This window comes from Accipiter gentilis, chromosome 30, assembly GCF_929443795.1.
Source record: "Accipiter gentilis chromosome 30, bAccGen1.1, whole genome shotgun sequence".
NCBI lineage: Eukaryota > Metazoa > Chordata > Aves > Accipitriformes > Accipitridae > Astur > Astur gentilis.
In genome coordinates, this window is record NC_064909.1 from 4065222 (window position 1) to 4081039 (window position 15818).

At 44.7% G+C, this 15818-nt stretch overlaps 2 protein-coding genes across 9 annotated transcripts in view; one reads left to right on the forward strand and one right to left on the reverse strand.

The window, feature by feature from the left end:
* Positions 1-9483, reverse strand: part of TTC7A (tetratricopeptide repeat domain 7A) — a 182317-nt gene extending 172834 nt beyond the window's left edge. For 5 of the 6 annotated variants that reach the window (XM_049833714.1, XM_049833713.1, XM_049833712.1 and 2 more), the window contains exons 1-3: positions 9312-9483; positions 6452-6615; positions 4629-4797 (exon numbers count right to left, since the gene is read on the reverse strand). In XM_049833714.1, the coding sequence (XP_049689671.1) occupies positions 4629-4797; positions 6452-6615; positions 9312-9477 (499 nt within the window). In that variant the 5' untranslated portion in view covers positions 9478-9483. Of the gene's footprint in view, positions 1-3845; positions 3893-4628; positions 4798-6451; positions 6616-9311 lie in introns of those variants that run through there. The other variant, XM_049833718.1, reaches the window with a different exon arrangement.
* Positions 9484-10690: 1207 nt separating this feature from the next.
* MCFD2 (multiple coagulation factor deficiency 2, ER cargo receptor complex subunit) lies at positions 10691-15246 on the forward strand. Of its 3 annotated transcripts, none has more exons than XM_049833765.1 (4): positions 10691-10800; positions 11597-11742; positions 12482-12641; positions 13810-15246. In XM_049833765.1, exons 2-4 carry the CDS (start codon positions 11603-11605, stop codon positions 13939-13941), a joined length of 432 nt encoding a protein of 143 aa, XP_049689722.1. In that variant the 5' UTR covers positions 10691-10800; positions 11597-11602; the 3' UTR covers positions 13942-15246. The 3 variants fall into 3 exon arrangements, with proteins under 3 accessions (XP_049689722.1, XP_049689723.1, XP_049689724.1); XM_049833766.1 differs by having other exon boundaries at positions 11600-11742; XM_049833767.1 differs by lacking the exon at positions 10691-10800 and adding an exon at positions 10821-10852.
* Positions 15247-15818: the final 572 nt, after the last annotated feature.

A 15818-nucleotide genomic window follows, 5' to 3' on the forward strand; every position in this document is an offset into this window, starting at 1 on the left:
ATCTACTTGTTTTTTTAATACCTCCAGGGATGGTGACTCAACCACTTCCCTGGGCAGCCTATTCCAATGTCTGACAACCCTCTCAGTAAAGAAATTTTTCCTAATATCCAACCTAAACCTCCCCTGCTGCAACTTGAGGCAGCATTTCCTCTCGTCCTATCTCCAGCCACCTGACAGAAGAGACCAGCACCCACCTCTCTACAACCCCCCTTCAGGCAGTTGTAGAGCGCGATAAGGTCTCCCCTCAGCCTCCTCTTCTCAAGGCTAAACAGCCCCAGTTCCTCAGCTGCTCCTCATAAGACTTGTGCTCCAGGCCCCTCACCAACTTGGTTGCCCTTCTCTGGACATGTTCTAGCACCTCAATATCTTTCCTGTAGTGAGGGGCCCAAAACTGCACACAGTACTCGAGGTACAGCCTCACCAGTGCCAAGTACAGGGGAACAGTCACCTCCCTGCTCCTGCTGGCCACACTATTTCTGATAGAGGCCAGGATGCCGTTGGCCACCTTGGCCACCTGGGCACACTGCTGGCTCATATTCAGCCGGCTGTCAACCAGCACGCCCAGGTCTTTCTCTGCCAGGCAGCTTTCCAGCCACTCTTCCCCAAGCCTGTAGCACTGCATGGGGTTGCTGTCACCCAAGTGCAGGACCCGGCACTTGGCCTTGCTGAACCTCATACAATTGGCCTCAGCCCATCAATCCAGCCTGTCCAGATCTCTCTGTAGAGCCTCCCTACCCTCAAGCAGATCGACCCTGCCTCCCAACTTGGTGTCATCTGCAAACTTGCTGAGGGTGCACTGGATCCCCTCATCCAGATCATTGATAAAGATATTAAACAGAACTGGCCCCAATAGTGAGCCCTGGGGAACACTACTTGTGACCCGCCACCAACTGGATTTCACCCCATTCACCACAACCCCCTGGGCTCATCCATCCAGCCAGTTTTTCACCCAGCAAAGAGTACACTTGTCCAAGCCATGAGACACCAGCTTCTCAAGGAGTATGCCATGAGAGATAGTGTCAAAGGCCTTGCTGAAGTCGAGGTAGATAACATCCACAGCCTTTCCCTCATCCACTACGCAGGTCACCTGGTCATAGAAGGAGATCAGGTTGGTCAAGCGGGACCTGCCTTTCATAAACCCATGCTGACTGGGCCTGATCCCCTGCTTGTCCTGGACTTGCCATGTGAGTTCTCTCAAGACAAACAGTTCCATAATCTTCCCTGGTACCGAGGTCAGGCTGACAGGCCTGTAGTTCCCCGGATCCTCCCTCTGACCCTTCTTGTAAATGGGAGTCACATTGGCAAGCCTTCAGTCCTCTGGGACCTCCCCTGTAGACCAGGATTGCTGATAGATGATGGAGAGTGGAAGAGTCGTGCCCTCTCTGCCATTTCTCCTTTTACTTGTCAACTGCTCAAGTCCCTGCATTTATAAAGAACATCAATGTTTACTGCTCGATACTCACCTTCATTGGAAGTCTACTGAGCAAGGTAAGCAAGAAACTTTTTCCCTGTTCCAACTTCTGCAGTCCAATCACAAGGGTGCAAATCCATATTGCGTCTTAGCATAACATGAACCTACTACATGCTATGGACCTTCAGAGGAAGACCCCAGAGATTTAGCTCAATGTCCAACCTTCAGTGTTGTGGAGCTCAAAAGGTGCTCTAAAAAAAGCAAACTCAGTTTTGCTGGTTCACATTTCATTTCTACCACTGATTTCACCTATGCAGCTCCTCCCAGTGTATCCCAGATCTTTCTCATTACATTTTTATTTGTTTCCAACTGTAAAAGGGTAAGTGTGAGTGCCTTCAATTTGAGTCTTCTTTCTTCCATGACCTTTCCAGCATAATCCTGAGTGCTTGAGAACCTATACTGCCATTCTGCATATAGGCACAACCCAGCAGTACTAACTACACAAAACCAAAGTGGTTTCAAGTTCATACTAAATGAGACAAAGTTCTGGTGTTTAACTAATGCTGGGTGAACAGGGATATTCTATTAAACCAACAGCTTCCTCCCATTACTGAAAACATGAATAAGAAATTAGCAGGGAACCTAAGTTCTGCCTTGAAATAAAGACAGGAGAGTGGCTTTTCTGGATTGCTGCTTAAATGATCCTTGCAAAAATTTTACTACCAGCGGTCCTGGTTTTGGCTGGGATAGAGTTAATTTTCTTTCTCATAGCTAGCATAGCTATGAGTGTTTTGGATTTAGTACAGAATAATGTTGATAACACACTGATGTTTTCAGTTGTTGCTAAGTAGTGTTTAGACTAAGTCAAGGATTTTTCAGCTTCTGCTGCCCAGCCAGCAAGAAGGCTGGAGGGGCACAAGAAGTTGGGAGGGGACACAGCCAGGACAGCTGACCCAAACTGGCCAAAGGGGTATTCCCTAACACGTGACAACATGCCTAGTATATAAACTGGGGGGAGTTGGCTGGGAGGGGCAGATTGCTGTTGAGGAACTGACTGGGGATTGGTTGGCAAATGGTAAACAATTGCATTGTGCATCACTTGTTTTGTATATTCCAATTCTTTTATTATTATTATTGATTTTTTTATATTATTATTATTTCCTTCCTTTTCTGTCCTATTAAACTGTCTTTATCTCAGCCCATGAGTTTTACTTTTTTTTTTTTTTTTTTTCCCCAATTCTCTCCCCTATTCCACTCCAGGGCAGGGAGTGAGTGAGTGGCTGCTTAGTTGCTGGCTGGGGTTAAACCATGACACCAGCGATGTTCAAGTTCATCTTTAAAGAAGGTTTCAGCTTGATAAGCAGCCAGTAGTTCAACCAAATGCAATAATATGGTATGGATCAACAGAATTTCTGCAGACATACCAAATGAAAACAGGGAATAAGAAAAACCTTTAGCATAAAGTATAAATGAATTTTAAATAATTCAACTCCATGCTGTTATTTGCCCTGCAGAGTTAGCCTGGACAGATATGGTTTGAAATTAAATTTTAAATCCACACCACTATTGCTATAGCTACCTGTATAAATTTCTAACATTTAAGGGCTTATTTCTCTAAGACTGAGAAGTTGAGCACATGCCATGGGGGAACAGTGATCATAGCAGTGAGTGCCCTCTCCAAACTCAGCTGGACAAGCTCCATTCTGCTGGACTTTTCTGTGTCAGAAACTTTAGTAGAACACCAAGTGACTTACTATACCCTTGATAATCTTGGCTAATCTGAAAATAATCATCATGGAGGATATAAAACTGTGGAACAGTAATACACAGAGGTTGCTCTGCAATAGCAGGGGCTCCTTACAGTTTACACACAAACACAGGGGCAACACAATATTTACATTCCGTGCTAAACCACATGGAAGAAAAAATTACAGCCTGATCCTCTGAGGCAAACACCTCCACCCCCAATACCTTCACATTCAAGTGAGGCAGTGAATATGATAGAAGAGGCCTTACAGGAACAGTGTTATTCCATCAGTGCTCATGCATACCTTATCATTACACTCACACCTCACCAAGTGCCTTATCCAGTTCCCAGTGAGGACAGTGCATCTCCTTCAGACTCTGGAGTGCACCAATAGTTGCTCTCAAATACACTGCTATGAATGCACTGGCAGTTACTCATTCCTCTGCACTATGCAAGTATTAGCCTGAGTTACAAGTAAGTTAGTCCTGCTCCACAAAAGCTCATTATTGAAGCAGACTCAACCAGTGCCACAGAAAACAAAATCAAAACAAGCAAAGCAGCACAAACAGGTTTTCAAAAAAGCTGAATGACTGTATGACATCATAAAACACCCAAATTATTATCAGTAATACTAGCAGCCCAGTCAAACAGTAATTTGGGTTGATTTGGTTTCACTCTGTTACATACCAGTTGAAGGTATCTGATCATCAGAGTTCTCATTCACCTAATTAGCTGGTGGACATGCTGAAAAGAGTAGAAAGCAGTAGATAGGTAGCAGTACTTGAGCAACATTTATAAAGGAACTGAAAGCAAATGAAGTAGAAGATTACTGATCTTTCCCCCCCACCCACCAAGTCAAAAACTGACTAGGGTCTTCCTTTCCCCCACTCAAAAAGGAAATGCAATTTCACTACACGTAGAGGCAGTTTTTGCACTCTCAAACAGTGCAATGTCCGTAGAATTACAAGGGGGAGGAGAGATTCCTGTTTGTACATAAGGTCTGATACCATGTGACATGCATTGCAAAAATAATACTACCTGCTTTGAAAGCACATATTCTGTTAGTCCAGAGTTAAAAACTTGGAAACATCATCCTTGCTTAATTCACCGAAATCATTAAAATTTACAAGTAGATGAACTCTTTCTAAGAGAAAACACAGGCCTAAATCAAGCACTTGGCTGAATTGGGATTTTCCCAAAATGGATAATGCAAGTTCAAGTGTGTTACTGACTTACAGCCAACACTTACCACAAGATTTCCAATTTCAAGCTTTTCTTTAAAAGCCAGCCAAGTTTAAAAACCATGGACTAAGACTCCATAATGTCTTTAAGTTCAAACTACACACACCATACCCACTTGGATTTTCTAAAGCACACAACATTGCCCTAACTCTGCTCCAATCAAATCACTTGGAGAAAACCTTCAACTTCAACAAAGCATACTTCAAATATACATATGTGGTCCTTTACCTTTAATAACAAAGGCTTCAGTTACCAAACGCAGCATGTACAGAGGTTCATCTTTTGTTGAGAGGTCATCAATTCCTGCTTTTGCATACATGCTGATGGCATCTCTGTAGGATCCCTCCACATAATGAAGCTTTCCTAGGATCAGCATAGTTTCTGTCATATACTTAGGCTGAAATGGAGCGGGGAGAGGAAAAAAAAGTGTTTACATGGTAAAATACCAGACAGCAAGAATGAGGTACCTCAAAACAAATTAAGCAGATTCATAATGCTTTCCTCTCAATGTTGCTAGCTCCACAGACCAGAGTAGGAAGGATTTAAGTGTCTAGACATCTTAGGGCTATGCTCATGAGAGCAGCAGGCAACGAAGTTCAGGCAACTACTCTGGAGTTCAGTTTGGAAACAGACAGCTTAAAACCCACCTCAGCTGACCTACTCTATTGATTCACCAGCCACAGATAGCAGATAAAAGTCTGGCATTGTCAAAACTACCTACATACACACCAAGAAAATTCCCTGCTTTTAAGCTAGGCAGAAAGCATCACTTTTTAGTCAAGGGCTCCCCTCTCCTCTGTACATTTAATTAAAGAGCGGGAAAGCTCCCAAAATTTAAGTTATCAAAGAATTTTCAGGCAACAGTAGAAAACCAGAAAGCATGCCTGCTATTTCCAAGATTTGTTTCATTTCTTAAGGATTGAAAACATGCATACAAATCTGTGTAACAAAAAAATCTCAGTAAAATACAACTATTCAGACCCTTTTTATGCTTTGGAAAGCATGAAAAGGTTCCTAAGCCTTCATATTCATTTTTGTTTTCATACATGCAGTCAACACAAGGTCAATGCTGCATGAGTAGCCAAGTCACCATGAACAAAGAAATAGTAATGGCAATTCATGCAGCCAAACTTAACACCAAGACCTGGAAGAATTCAGTGGTTCTGGCTGTTACTGGGGCTAAACTATAAAGAAAGAGGGTTGGATAGACTCCCTTTCCTTCCCCCCCCCTCCTTTTTACTTTTTAAATAAGCCGACTTTCAAGAAGTTAAGAGCAAGGAAATCCCCCAGAAAAGCCACTGCACACTTGCTCCCTGGAAATTAACATGAAAAAAGTGTAACATACCCTTCCAAGCTAACTAGCCTGTAAGTTTCAGCACCAAAAGTAATACAAGTCTAGAACAGGCTGTTGTAATTCTTCATCTTTTTAAAGCAAGTTATGCAACTGTGTGTCCAAGGACACCAACACAGCAGCAGCCATCGAGGCAGAGTCTTAAAACACTCCTAAGCTCTGCAGCTGAGTTGACAGGCAGCTACCAACCGCACACCCAGACCACAAAATAAAATAAAAGCATAACTTCGCATAACTTCTCTGGCAGAGACTGAAAGCAATGGAAGGCTATAATCCTGGGACTCACACCACAACCATAGGTGCCTGACAGCAGCTTGCGGCACATTTTACCTCTGATCTGGAACTGACCAGGTGTACACAATTCCCTCAGACCAGGAGCAGTAGGTCACTCTGCTGTGCTAGCCTGATAGCACTGTTATGTGGCCATGCCTCACCACCCCAGAGAATTCCTAAATATTTATCCTGCTTCTTTCTAATAAAAAATAAACAGAATATGTATTTGTAGTACGTAATTTGGTTGCATGTGAAAAAGCAAGTCTCCCAACAGAAGATGCTGCAAGGACATATTAAATTACTATCCCATTAGTAATACTTACAATACAGGGACATGAACAGGCAACACCAACACCATGTATTAGACTAATAATCATATGAAAGAAGCATCCAATTGGTAGGCATTATGACCACAGAGCCCACTTACTCGTAGCTTTCCTCTGCTTAAGATATTGGTCAGATACTGTTTAGCTTCACTCAGTTTTGGCTCATTCTTCTCTGTCAGTGGAATGGAGTCCTTCAGTTTGGCAAACTTTTCCTTCAAACATTCTTCCAGCAGAGCCTCTGCAAGCAGCATACTCCCATAGTCCTCTGAAAGCACATACCAACCAACAAGAAACATCACTTAATGCCATACTGCTGATAAATAACATTACAAAGCCAAAGCAACACACTTTTGAGACACAGAAACAGTAACTCAGACAGAAAAAAGTTACATTAACTTCTAGGTATTGGAAACTGTATGTTTCCCATGAAAAACTGAAACATTTCCTTTTAACTTGAAGATTTTCCCTAATGAATCCTTTAATTTTGACAGCACAGTTCATTCTTGTGTTGTCACTAATATAACAGTTAAGAATTTTCATTACAAAACTTACTTTCAAAAGTATAAGACCAATCTTGGCAAATATTTAAGTGCATGCTTTAGATTTACAAATGTGCAAGCATGAAATACATGCTTTGGACTACACAAAAGCTATGAATTTTACTGCAGAACAGTAACCACATCAGAAATTTTTAAGATTTTCCTGAAAATTCACAGAAAAAAAGTAAAAATAGAGAATTTAAACACATTCTAGACATCTATTACTAAAGCCACAGAAGGCTTGATCCAATGACACAACTAACATGCCACATAAAATTCTTTTTACATTAAAATCCATTCCTGTTCACAGTTCCACAGAAGCGAAACTCAAACGTAGGTAGTAGCACTGGATACAGCATGACGGATCATGCGATGTTGCAATCATGTGCTAGAAAAAAAAAATAATTCATGTGGAATTCCTGCATGATGGGTCCAGTTCTGCAGTTCATTTATTCATAAAAGTAGTACCTCAGTCAGCTGACTAGTGGGTCAAGCAGGGTAAGAAAGTCTTCATAAATCAAAGAGCCAAGCCCTACGTTTCATATATATTTCACATTTCAAAGTCTGAAATTCTACAATGCAGGAAACACAATAGTATATATATTTATTTTCAGTCTATGGGACAACTTATGCCTACTTACTACCTGTACATTACATACAGCATTAATAATCAACTTGTGGGGGTTTTTTTTGTTTTAGATTTTTTTGTTGTTGTGGCTTAAGTGTTCAGCTGCATATTGAATTACAACCATAGATCTTCCTGTGCAGTTGCAGGTCTACAACTAACTTGCATAAACAAAGTATAGGTACATAAAAAGGGAAGTATAAACGTTCAAGTATATTTCCCCCCTCAACCTTGCATCCAACCATTTCTACACAACACTGAAAAGTTTCAGGTAATCACTAATCTCTCAACCAAACTTAAGGAATTACACAAGACCATATATAATTAAGAAATAAATGCACACAATCCCTCAAAGCAAATACCACCATTAAAAAAATCCCATCCAGACACACTATTGTTTCTAGAAACACAAAACTGTAGCTAGACACTTGCTGGAAGAGAAGTTCTGTAGCAATAACAAAGCATTCATAACTTTCATAACTAGCAAGTTATGATGACATAGCAGCAAATTAACAAATGCTTTTACAGCAATCATACTGTTATGCCTCTTAATTACAAGGGAACAAACTAACAGGAACTCTTCAACTATTAATACCCCCAAACTGCATGATGATCTCTGCACCTGGGAAGCGCTGCTGAAACCTGACAAAAGTTCAAAGGTTGAGCCATGTGGTTCTCAACACAGTGTTCAATCTGCATCATGTACACACTTGGAAAGCCTCATAAATAAACACGTATTAAGCTACCGACATCTTCCCCCCACCATGCTTTCCCACTCTGAAGTTTATTGCACCCCAGTAAGCTTCAATTAACTCTAGGGCCATATCCTAGAAACACTCCTCTAAAGAAGTGTATTTATTCATAGAAATAGCTCCTCTGACTTCAGCAGCAGAACCTCTTGTACCACTGCGGTGGCTAGGATCAGGTCCTCTTCACATCTTACTGCTGTTGACTACAGACACAGAATTGTGTATTTCTAAGTTAGGCTGCCTCACTTCTCACAGACCATTTCATTTAAAAAGAAGCAAAGTACTGTGTTGTAACAGAAAAAAAAGAATACATTTATTATTTATGAAAGCTGTCTTACATGTGAAAGGATACTTGGATGAGCCCAAGCCTTTAAATAAAGCAATCCCCTATTTCAGAAATGGGAGGGAGATAATAAGAAGGGCATCCAGAAGAGGGCAGGGACAGGGCATGAGAGAATCGGCATCACACGTACTGAGAAGCTGAAGAGAGATATTTCCAAACACGGAAGATTTCGGTCGGTAGCCTGTCCGCAGCACAGCCGAGCTTGTTAAAATAAAGGCAGGCACCGAGCACTGCAGCCGCCACCCGCGTCCAGGTGCTTATCGAGGGGAGGGCAACATCCCAAACGCACAGAAGCCACCGAGCAAGCGCTGCTGCCCCTTACTCCCACTGAGAGCCCCAAGCAGCGCGTTGCTCCTCGCAGCCCGAGGGGCTCGGAAGCGCGGACATGAAGAGGAAGCACAGAGTTATCTTCCTGAACGCCGTTTCCTGGGCTCCCGCCGCCTCTCCTAGGCATCCCTCCCTCCCGCTGCCGGGCCGGGGCGCCTACGGGGGACACCGGGCGACGCCCCGCTCCCTCCGCCGCCACCCCAGCGTTCCCCAGCCCTCTCCCGCAACCCCGGCAGACGCAGCAGCTGCAGCTCCCGCCCACGTCAACCCACCGGGCCGGGAGTGCCGAGCCCCGGGCAGCGGCACGGAGCGACAAGCCGGCCCCGCCGCCCCGCGCCCGGGCGGTCCGGTAACGGCAACCGCCCCGCCGCCGCTTACCCGCGTCCTGCGCGCCCCTCGCCGCCGCCGCCACCTTGCGCGGGGGCCGCGCCAGCGACAGCAGCTGCTGGGCCAGGTGTCGGAGCTGCCCCCAGTGCCCCTCCGCCCGGCACCGCTCGATCTCCCCCTCCAGCTTCACGTGCGAGTGCGAGCCCTTGGCCGCCATCTTAGCGCCGCGTCGGGCCCGTCTCGCCCCGCCCGGCTGGGAGTCCCCAGCGGCAGCGCCCGGGAAGCGCCCGGTGCATGTGCGGGGCCGCGGTTCCGGGCGGGCGGACGGACAGGCGGCCCCGGCCCCGCCCGGTGCCCGGCGGGTCGTGCGCGGGCAGGGCGACTCCCTACCCGAGGCCTGCGACCGGGGACGGGGGACTCCTTCACGGCCGCCCCTCCCTGCCGCCTCTCACTTGACGCCCGGCCCCAACACGTGTCCCGGCATCGCGGCCCGCTGGGGGCACCGTGCCTACTCGACTGCCCTGGGCCTGCCACACGCAGCGGGTCCGTGGCGCCCGAGGAAGGCGGGCATCACCCCTGTGGCGGTGCGTTTGCTGACCTGCTACTGAGGCCCCGGGACTCCCTGCCTCGGTGGGAAGGGCCAGGGGTGCAGTCCCTTACCAAAGCCCTTGGAAGTCACCTAAACCTCGGGCCTCTTCTGCCAGCTGTTCCCGCCAGCCACTGCCCCCCTTCCGTAGCGACTTCAGCACAGAGTAACCAGCTAGCACCTGAGGCCTGAGTAACGAGCCAAAAGCCCACTTTGCTTTCCGAGGTCGGAGTTTGCTCCAAGGGTTATGACCTCAAGAGGCGAAAGCCACTGCTGTTTCAACATCGGGTGTAAAAATAACGAGACCTTTGACGGTTGGTGGAAGGGGGAAGCAAAGAGAACGAACGATTTATAAACTACGGAGGGTAACGGCGCTGCGCTTCCCAAAAGAGCAGTGGGGCAGGAGAAGCGCAGCTGGTCCTTTGTGGAAGGGGCTGGTGAGAGGTCCCACGGGAGCTGTGCAGAGCAGGGGTGGCCAGGTACAGCCCCACGAGCGGGCACCACGCTGGGCTTACGCTGCCCCTTCCCGCCGCCCCCCTTCCTCTCGGCTTCGCCGGAGGCACCCACCCTCCGCCCAGGGCTTTGCTGGTTGGACCCTCCCGGTGCGTCCCTTCGAAGGGGGGGGGGGGGGTTCTCCTCCCGCAGCTGACCGGCGCCCCTGCGCGCCCACCTCAGCGGCCGCGCCCGGGGCCCCGCCCCGCGCTGGGCGGGGCGCTCCACCTGCGCCCCAGCGAGGGCTCCACGTGGAATTCCAGGAGCGGTGACGTAGTCCCCGCTTGGCGGAAAGGTGCGGCCAATGGGCGGGAAGGGGGGGCGGGGCGGGGCGGGAGCGCGGCGCGTGCGTCGGGTCAAAGGTGACGCCGGGGATGGTGGCTGCCCTGCCCCGAGCTCGGCTCCACCTGCTCGTGACGCGGAGCCCGCGGGAGGGACGGTGCGGCGGCCGTTCGCCGGAGGGTGCGTATCCTGGCGGCGGCGGGGCTCCTTCGCCCGCCGAGGCTGGAGCGGGGTGTGTTGCGGGGGGGGGTGGGCCCACCCTCGTCGCTGCGGCGAGGTTTTCCCCCAAGGGACCTGCCAGGCGGGGAGCCGCGGGGGGGGAGGCGGCCGGTGCGCGGCCAGCGCGGCGCCAGCTGTCGGGGCCTCCGTGCCGAACCGGCTGCCGACCGGGGGTTGCTTCAGCGGGCGCCGCTGGAGGCGGGAGAGAAAGGGGGAAGCCGAACCCGACGATCGGCTCCTTTGCTCGCCGGGGTCGGGCACTCCGCTCGCCCCGCCGAAGGGCCTTAGCGGCTCACTTGCCTGTGAAGTAAGCGCTGCACTGACCGTTGCGGTTTTAAAGTCGTACGTTATTTAGGGCACGCCGTCTTAATAGATCTCCTAATTAGATGTAGCCCCTTTGATACCGTAAGCGACCTTTGCTCCCACTGCTGCGGGGCAGGTCTGCCTGAAGCTGGCGTGGTTGGTTTGGAAGCTGTGTGAAGACTCGAGCACGGCTAAAGGGTGCACGTTCGCCGCATGAAAAAAAAAGTCATTCTCTGAAAATTACTGCATACTTCCTTGAAGTAGGGACCCTCAAAGAAATTCTTAATTGGAGCTCTCTGGTCTTCTGCTTGCTAAGTGTTTGAAATGAAGCGAGTTCTTCTATTCTAGAACTTAGAGGGCTTATTTCTAAGCACTCTGTATATCTGCTGAAAGTAGATTGCATTTTTCATCTGTTTTTTTTTTTTGGGGGGGGGGAATGTTTTCCTTTTTGTAGGAGATCATGATGGCCCAAAGGAGTAGAATACATTTGCTGTTCTGCTTTCTGGCTGCGTTCTTCATCTCTGCCTTAGCTGAGGAACACATAGGAGAGAGTCAACATGCAAATATTCGCCTTGATAAGAACCTGGTACAAGATAAAGAGTATGTGTTCCATGTTCTAAAAATGTAAACTTTGCTTCTTAATGATTTGCTTATCTCCTGTCTTGTTACATGAGTTGGACTTAAGCCTAGGGCACCATTTTTTTCTCAGGGTGTTGTATGACTAGCTGGAGTTAGATATGAGATATGGTTGCTCACTAAGTTTGTAGAGATACCAGACCTAGAAAGGTCTCTCTGAAGCCTTTAGCCCTACTCATGTCATAAAGGGTTTCTTACAGGAATCCTGCTTACCTAGATCAACATACTTTAGACAAAATCATACTCTGACCAGGTAGTGAGAGGTTTTTTCTCATTTGCTTCTTCATACAGACAGAACAGTTGTAGCTGCAAATAAAACTCCCTATAATACTTCATGTTTGACTGGGAAAGATCTTCCTTCAGTTCCTGTGCTTTGGAAGGCAGCCAAAAGGAGATTTTGGGCACTGCTTCAGTTGTTTTGATAACCTGCTAAGTAGGCCAGAAGAAACAGAAATAGCTGTCAAAGGTATTAGAGGCTACTACAGCACCCGTAAGAAACAACCTTTGTGCTCCCTTTATCTTAGTATAAAACTGTAGCTTTTGGTTGCCCTGGTTGTCCAGGGTGCTTTTAGAGATACAGTATTTCCTGTGTACCTGACTGTTTGATCAAAGACTACATTTGATGTAAACAGAGCATTAAATATTAACTGATGGATATGTTGTGGGGTTTTTTGTTTGGTTTTTTTTCTTTTCTTTCTCTTAGCCACATCATGGAACATTTGGAAGGTGTTATTGAGAAACCAGAATCTGAGATGTCTCCACAAGAGTTGCAGCTTCATTACTTCAAAATGCATGATTATGATGGCAATAATTTGTTAGATGGGTTAGAGCTTGCTACTGCTATATCACACGTCCACAAAGAGGTAGGTGGAATTTTCTAATGGCATGTGTGTTTGGAAACAGTTCTGACTCGCTAAAAGCAGCTTGCAATAGAATGGAACAGTTACAATACATCTTGATTGGAGTTACAGTTTTGCCTGAAAATAAGATTATTTTTCCCCCGATAGTTTTGGTTTGATTTATAAATGTGCTAGCTTTATCACAGCTTTTCATGTCACATTGCAGTCTTCAAGAAGTCTCCATTGTAGTGTAGATCTTATGAGGAAGGACTGTAGAATGAAAATTATTTGACAGAGGGGATACAGAGGCAGGGATGGGGAGAAAGGGAAATTATCCAAAATAGGATAATGCTCATGAAGGTTTGTAGAAATAGCATGCGATACCATGCTGTTCGAGGTTTTAAGGCTGCTGTTTTCAACTCCAAACTGTTAGTGCTGTGGTTACACAAACTGGTAAGAGACCTTTTGCACAAAAGTAGTGTTAGAAGAACCAGTTGCAGTCTGCTGCCTTCTAAACGCAAATTCTCTTTCCAGTTAGGAACATTTAAGGACAAAGTAGGAGGATACAATGATTACGAAGACAATACTAACACATTATCTTGTACTGACCTTTTGGAAGTCACAATTCAGAGTAGCATAACTTCCTGCGTACTGCTGTGGAAAAAAATACCTAGCCAAGAACAGAATAATGACTTGCTGTTTCTTGTGCAGAGGCACCTCTTTGTGTTCCCCTTTGTTTGTAAGGGGTGTTACTAAGAATTTTACTGACATTAAGCTACAGTGCTGGATTTTTTCACTACTCTGTTACTGTCAAGCTCTGCATTTTGCAAGGAAGATGTTTCTGTACTGTATAGAAACTGTAATGTCTATATGACATCAAGATCCAAATTAAGAATACATCTTTTAGATTATTCTCCATCACTATACACTGTGCTATTCAGCTTTTAGAACTTTTGGCTAAGGATATTAGCTGGATACAGAGGGCTTATTCTGAAGTCCAGAGAAATTGGACTACATAGCTTGTGCCTGGTGAAAATTGCTTATATCGGTATAAATGATTATGTAAAACTTAGTGCCAAATTAGGCACCAAATGTGAATAGCTTAACAAAAAATTATTTGTCAGTAATCTGTTGTATGTGCCACTAGATGGGAAACACTGCTAAACTGTTCAATGTGGTTTTGTTTTTGTAGGAAGGTGGTGAGCATACCCAGGCAATGAAAGAAGAAGAGCTGATTAGTCTAATAGATGATGTCTTAAGAGATGATGATAAGAACAATGATGGATACATTGACTATGCAGAATTTGCAAAATCACTGGAATAAGGTTTTGCAGGGGGCTTGTTTCTCCTTCTAACTATGTGGAAATGTGAACCAGTATAATGTGATTCATTACTGTCTCATATCAACCTCTGTGCTGTGAGAAGGAGAGGTGTGTACCAGTTCCAGCTGAATTTATTTGGAAGTTGTATGTGTTAAGAGACTGGCTAACTCAGAGCGAGAGTGATGTTTGACTAAACATAGCTACCCATTTGAATCTTGAAGCATGGAAGCGTCAATGGTACTCATATAGGGTACAGCTGGCAAACTCTTAAGTAGGTGTGTATGAATATTAAATGGATCATATACAATCTAAATTTCAGGTTTTCTGTCATTGGGTTATATAGTACTTGTTTGCTTACATCTTGTATTTAAACTTATAAAATACATAGAAAGCAAGAAAAGGTTGCTGCATATACTTGTATTTCAAGGATAAATGTCCTTACCTTCCCACTGATTGCAAAGGAAATTTGCATATGAGTACATGTGCTTGAAACAGCAATTGTAGAAGAAAAGCGTTTGAATGTGGTTTGTTTAAGGTCCACATGATACCCTATGGACTTTAACACAGTCTTTGAAGAAATTGAGTATTTTTAAATATATGTACTTCCTAGCATACCCTTACATTTTATGTATAAATATATATACATGTGTTTTTCAATTTCTTCTTGTCCTTCACAGTTTTACTTTTTATCTTGACTGATTTTTTTCTTTACCTTCCATGGTGTTTTCATAAGAAAATGAAAGTATTTTTATTACATTTATATGTTGTATTAATGCTGTATAGCATTTACTAGAGTAGCTTCTGCTATCTTGTTTTGAAGGTCACGTTAACAGTAAACCAGTTTGATATAAAAGCTTCTGTTCAATTTGGTTTTTAGCCAGCAGGATAATCTGAGTGAGCAAGTAATGCTGCCTTGTTAAGGTTTAAGTTCATATTCCTTGACACTTAAGTTAACGGTATTAATTTCAGGACGTATTTCATAACTAACAGTTTCAAGATACTTGAGTGTTTGCCAATAAACATGGTTCTAGTAATGTTTTCACTGTCTTGACTCAATAGTTGATAAGTCAAGCAGTTTAAGGATATTAGAGAAGTGATGTATTGCAGTGTGATGATATTTGGTGACTCTAAAACATAACTGAAATCTTAAATTGCATTCCATCATTATCCATTAATAGAGAATCTAAATGTTAGTGTACTTCTGTAAAATGTATAAAGAGCTATTTTCTGTACAAAATTATTCTTATACAAGAGAAACACATTTGTAAAAGAAATTATTTGCTCTGTTTAAATGTTTGTGCAATGAAGCCTGAGCGTTGGACTCTTTTATTGTACTAATTACTTATTTTGATACCTTTTGTGGCCAGGGTTGTGCTGGTTGTACAAGCAATAAAAATAAGTTGGTGTTCATGCACTCTGGAGCTAGACACGCAAGGCTGGAAGTCCTAGTGAGAAACGTACCTAATTTTCTGATGTATTTTTAAGCACATCTGTTACTAGCAGTCATCTTAAAAGAAAGTTCTTTCAGTTAAATCATTTTTTAAATACCTCTTTTGAGATTAATTAATCTGGAGTGAATATTGCATCAGAAGAAAGTCTAGAAAATGCTTGCAGGTAGGAAGGGAGAAGAGGTTAAGCTCCTCAGCTTTGATCGCTTAAAGCAGGTTGTCTTTAGACCTGCCAACTCTTATATGCTTATTGCATAAGCTTCTGAGTTTTAGATTTATTTGGGAAGAAAGAGCAAGACCAAGAAACTGACTTTTATGCACTTTTAAAAATCATGGTTTTCTTATCAAGCACAGTCTAATTTGTCCAGCAACCACCTGTGGGGCACATCTATATAACATATGTTGTATTCATATACATAATTATTAACTGC